This window comes from Coregonus lavaretus (genome assembly GCF_964263955.1).
Source record: "Coregonus lavaretus genome assembly, chromosome: 40".
Taxonomy (NCBI): domain Eukaryota; kingdom Metazoa; phylum Chordata; class Actinopteri; order Salmoniformes; family Salmonidae; genus Coregonus; species Coregonus lavaretus.
The window spans coordinates 13,096,333-13,101,332 of NC_140027.1; the positions used below are offsets into that span (position 1 = coordinate 13,096,333).

At 47.7% G+C, this 5,000-nt stretch overlaps 3 protein-coding genes across 3 annotated transcripts in view; all 3 read right to left on the reverse strand.

Annotated features, from left to right (window-relative positions):
• Window positions 1–2,774: 2,774 nt before the first annotated feature.
• Window positions 2,775–3,185, reverse strand: LOC311113535 (histone H3.2; the record flags this gene model as incomplete). The annotated part of the gene is made up of 1 exon (XM_084156780.1): window positions 2,775–3,185. The coding sequence occupies one exon, from the start codon at window positions 3,183–3,185 to the stop codon at window positions 2,775–2,777; it is 411 nt and encodes a 136-aa protein (XP_084012906.1).
• A 478-nt stretch (window positions 3,186–3,663) lies between these two features.
• Window positions 3,664–4,050, reverse strand: LOC311113399 (histone H2A; the record flags this gene model as incomplete). Its single annotated transcript, XM_084156610.1, has 1 exon — window positions 3,664–4,050. One exon carries the CDS (start codon window positions 4,048–4,050, stop codon window positions 3,664–3,666), a length of 387 nt encoding a protein of 128 aa, XP_084012736.1.
• An 819-nt stretch (window positions 4,051–4,869) lies between these two features.
• LOC311113570 (histone H1-like) overlaps window positions 4,870–5,000 on the reverse strand; it is a gene marked incomplete at both ends in the record, with an annotated part of 624 nt that continues 493 nt past the window's right edge. Inside the window, one exon of the mRNA XM_084156817.1 lies at window positions 4,870–5,000. This exon is cut by the window's right edge and continues 493 nt beyond it. Within this exon, the coding sequence (XP_084012943.1) occupies window positions 4,870–5,000 (131 nt within the window).

Below are 5,000 nucleotides of genomic sequence, written 5' to 3' on the forward strand. Positions count from 1 at the left end.
AGTGAATGAATGATTTCAGCGCCGGTGCGCGGTGCGCTATTATCTGCGTTTGGTCGACCTGATTGAGGCCGGCGGCACAGAAAGCGCGCCTCTGTTATATGTTCGGAGGCGTTGCAAAGGGGAGGGCGCTCGTTCTAGGGGACTAGGGAGGAGCGATTTCAAAGATGACGTGAAAGCAACTAACGTGCGCGGGAAACATACTCAAATACTGATATAGGCTATGTGGAACACAAGGCCAAACTGTGACAACTGGGAGATCAGCTAGTACACTGTGTCCCTCTCCTCATATTGTTGTTGTTGTTGTTGTTGTTGTTGTTGTTGTTGCACCTGATTCTACTCATTGAGGACTTGGTAATTTAGGTGACAGGTTGTTCAATCAGCTGTGGCTGTCCAGGCCTACAAGAAAAATGGGTCCTGTTGGGGGTAGCCTACTCTACCGCTGGAGTTGGGAAACACTGAAATGGAAGGGGGACACGCAGTGAGCAAAACTCCTAACCACATAAAAACACAGACACTTGAGATCATTAAGAGCTATAAGGAGTCCATCAACTACCTGGTCAGTCAAGTCATATAGGGGGGGATTTCATGGCCACCTGCTGGAGCAGAAGTCATGTTTGCCAACACTGGCCTTAAAATCATTAAATTTAGGAGCTATAAGGAGTCCATCAACTAACTGGTCAGTCAAGTCATATAGGGAGGGATGTCATGGCCACCTGCTGGAGCACAAGTAATGTTTGCCAACACTGGCCTTAAAATCATTAGGAGCTATAAGGAATAAATCAACTCATCATTCAAGTCATATAGGGAGGGATCTTAGCACCACCTGCTGGATCAGAAGTACCCTTCACCGTAGGCACAAGAGAGCCATCATCTCTCAACCGGTGCAATTTCCATAAGTATGTGGTAATAAAACAAACAACGACAGCTCCTCATATAGGCAGTGGTTTCACACATTTTTCTCCAAGATGTTCAAACGTTCATAGATGACCAGCAGGGTCAAATAATAAGCACAGTGGTTGTAGAGGTTGCAACAGGTCAGTCAGGTAGCTTAGTGGTTAAGAGCATTGTGCCAGTAACCGAAAGGTCGCTGGTTCTAATCCCCGAGCCGACTAGGTGAAAAATCTGTCGATGTGCCCTTGAGCAAGGCACTTAACCCTATTTGCTCCTGTAAGTCGCTCTGGATAAGAGCGTCTGCTAAATGACCAATTATTTATTTATATTTATTTATTACATCAGGAGTAAATGTCACTTGTTGTTAGTGTTGTAGTTCCTATTTCTACGGTGTTGCCTACCTGCAGCAATCATGATTTACCTGCAGTGTTGATTGCAATTACGTAATTTGTCAACTCATAATAACAGATGTTTTGCAAACCGTTGATGTTTAAATAAATGGATTCCCGGTGTCCGGATACCTTTTCTCTTAAGGGATGTGATTGAGTGAATCCAAAGTAAGTTGGTCTAAATACATAATAGGATGAATCATTCAGGTAAAATAACACAATGTCTATTTGAGTCGAATCAACGTAATATAATCCTTTTTACGTCTCTATCATCTTTACTCAATGTATTGGACCACATCAACTCAACTTACTCAAGCTTATCTACTCATAAAAACAAGCAAAAAGATCTACTCAACAATATGACGTGTGCTTTTGTTGACTGTAATAGCTTGAGTACATTCCACAAAGTCATTTTTTACAGTGTATCTAAAGACACGTTTGTTGTGGTGATGCACTTTTTCTTTGACGTTGAACTTGCATTGAACAGACAAATCCATTTCGTTACAACCCTTTTGTAGTATGACTTAGGAATATTTGTTGATGATCCTAATGTCTATGCGTGAATAGTGATTGGTTGTTGGTGAAATATTGCTGAGAACCCATCATTTCCTGGCCTTTTTTCACTATTGAGCTATTTTGAAACATTTGTTTTGCTATTGGATTCATAATGGTGACCTGGGACAAGTAATTAGTGAAACCAGAGTTCAGCAGTTGCCATTAAAGCGATCGAACCAAGTCATCCTAATAGGCTAGTATTAGCCTAAAGCAGGGTTTCCCAAACTCGGGCCACATTTTGGGAGTTTTTGCCCTAGCACTACACAGCTGATTCAAATAATCAACTCATCATCATCAAGCTGGGAGTATTAGAATCAGTTGTGGAGTGCTAGGGCAAAACGCAAAACGCGCACCCCTTGTGGACCCCAGGACCGCGTTTGGGAAACGCTGGCCTAAAGAGCAAATGCTGAAAGGGACTCACCATGAGGTGCAGTACCCACATTTAACCACAAGATGGCCTCCGTGCTCCATTGTAAAGTTTGGGCCTCTGCATGAGTCTCTCAGCAGCACTGCAACATGGGACTTTCAAAGTAAGTTGGCATGCAATGTTTTTTCTGGACTGCATGCAAGGCTATTATTACACACAACTAATAGTGTCAATTATTCATCTGAACACAATTCTTGTTACTATTCGGCCTATATTATCACTCGTTTCTTTTTCCCCTCCTTTGTAAAGCATTTTACTGTGTTACTATATAGTTCAAAGGAAGTGGATGATGCCAGATGGTTGTGTATATACACACACACAAACATTGAAGCTAGACTTCAGGCAACTAAAAAGGTGCAATACGTAGCTTTTAGACGTGTTAGTGAACAACATACATGGTGGCTAATGTAGAGGTGCGTGTATACATGGAACAATTGTGCCTTTTTGATGGAAATATGGAGGTGGCTCTTAAAAGAGCCTTTGGGGAATATTCGAGTTCAGGTCATCCTCATTTATGCGCGCTCTCCGCGAATACGGCGGGCCAGCTGGATGTCCTTGGGCATGATGGTCACCCGCTTGGCGTGGATGGCGCACAGGTTGGTGTCCTCGAACAGGCCGACCAGGTAAGCCTCGCTAGCCTCCTGTAGGGCCATCACGGCGGAGCTCTGGAAGCGCAGGTCGGTCTTGAAGTCCTGGGCGATTTCTCGCACCAGGCGCTGGAAGGGCAGCTTGCGGATGAGTAGCTCAGTGGACTTCTGGTAACGACGGATCTCTCTCAGAGCCACGGTGCCGGGCCTGTAACGGTGAGGCTTCTTCACACCGCCGGTGGCCGGGGCACTCTTGCGAGCAGCCTTAGTGGCGAGCTGCTTCCTGGGGGCTTTGCCACCGGTGGATTTGCGAGCGGTTTGCTTGGTTCTGGCCATGGCGCTGCTCTGACAGTCGGGAGTATAGCCTCGAAATGCCTATGTGAAGTTTATAAAGCCGGCAGTGGCGCCTGCTGATTGGACACCATCTCCCCACCACCCCGATTGGCCCGTTTCGCAGGCCTCCTCCGTTGGCCATTGGACGGGAGGCCCGGCCTCTCCAAAACTCAAACTCCCGGTGCGCGCGCAATAGGACGCCGCCGGCCCTTTACGCGCAATAATAGTCGCCAAAGTCAAGAGTGACAGCTTATAGGCACGTATCATCTAATGCTAGCCTGCTATGGCAAATGAGGCCAAGTAGGTGTTGTTGTTCATGCAAGGCCTCATGTGGGCACAGAATGTCGAAATAGTTGTGTATACACCCACTCAATGTATTGCGGTCATAGAAAGGTACTTTGCGCTTTTGGAGAGCTAGGTGGTTGGCTCTTAAAAGAGCCTTTGGGGGTTGAGTAGTCAAGTTGAAGTCGCAGTAGCGAATTTACTTGGCTTTGACTGCCTTCTCGGTCTTCTTGGGGAGTAGGACTGCCTGGATGTTGGGCAGCACACCACCCTGAGCGATGGTCACACCGCCGAGCAGTTTGTTCAGCTCCTCGTCGTTACGGACGGCCAGTTGCAGGTGACGGGGGATGATACGAGTCTTCTTGTTGTCACGGGCAGCGTTGCCGGCCAACTCCAGGATCTCAGCAGTCAGGTACTCGAGTACGGCGGCCAGGTAGACTGGTGCGCCAGCGCCCACACGCTCGGCGTAGTTGCCTTTGCGCAGCAGCCTGTGCACACGGCCCACGGGGAACTGGAGGCCAGCACGGGATGAACGGGTCTTTGCCTTCGCCCTGGCCTTGCCTCCGGTTTTGCCTCTTCCGCTCATATTGGTAGCTTGAGAAAGTCACAGAAAGTCTGAATGAGCCGCTCGCCACTTCGAGAGCCGTACATATACCTCGCCACAAGAGGCAACGATTGGCCACCGGGCCGGTGTGGCCTTATCCAATTGGAGCGAGGGACAGACAGATGGACAGACAGACAGCCCTAAGCCGGTTCCCACCCACAGGCAGCGAGTGAGAGGCTACTTTGTTTCCCTCCGACTTTGTTACTTTGTGTCATTTCGCGTGAGCGCCAAAATGTCCGAAATGACATCCACACATTATTTCTCTCCAAATGGGAAACAAACAGCTGGTGAGGGTGCACTCTTGAGTTTGAAATCGAAGCCACTATAGTATTGTTATTGTTATTACATGGCACTTGTAACACATCACAGCAGCCTGCCTCTGAACGGGAATAGCCCAGTGGCTCATATATAAAAATGGCTGTTGAGGGTGCACTCGTGAGTTTCAATTCGAAGCCACTATAGTATTGTTATTGTTATTACATGGCACTTGTAACACATCACAGCAGCCTGCCTCTGAACGGGAATAGCCCAGTGGCTCATATATAAAAATGGCTGGTGAGGGTGCACTCGTGAGGTCGAATTTCTGAGCCATTTTGGCCCTCTATTATATGCCTCTCCCTTCGCACACACCCAGAGTGGGACAATGTTGTGTGCGTAAAAGTAGCCTAGTGTGCGTAATTTCTTTTCCACGACAGGTAGTACATGGAAATCAATGCGCTTTCTATGGAAAGAGGTGGGTGGCTCTTAAAAGAGCCTTTTGTGGTACAACATGTATCGAGTAGAACACTGTTTGTAATAGGTTTACTTCTTCTTGGGGGCTGCCTTCTTGGCCTTGGCTGCCTTGGGCTTGGCGGCTTTGGGCTTGGCTGCCTTTGTAGCCTTCTTGGGGCTCTTGGCTGCCTTCTTGGCCGCTGCGGCGGGCTTCTTCACCT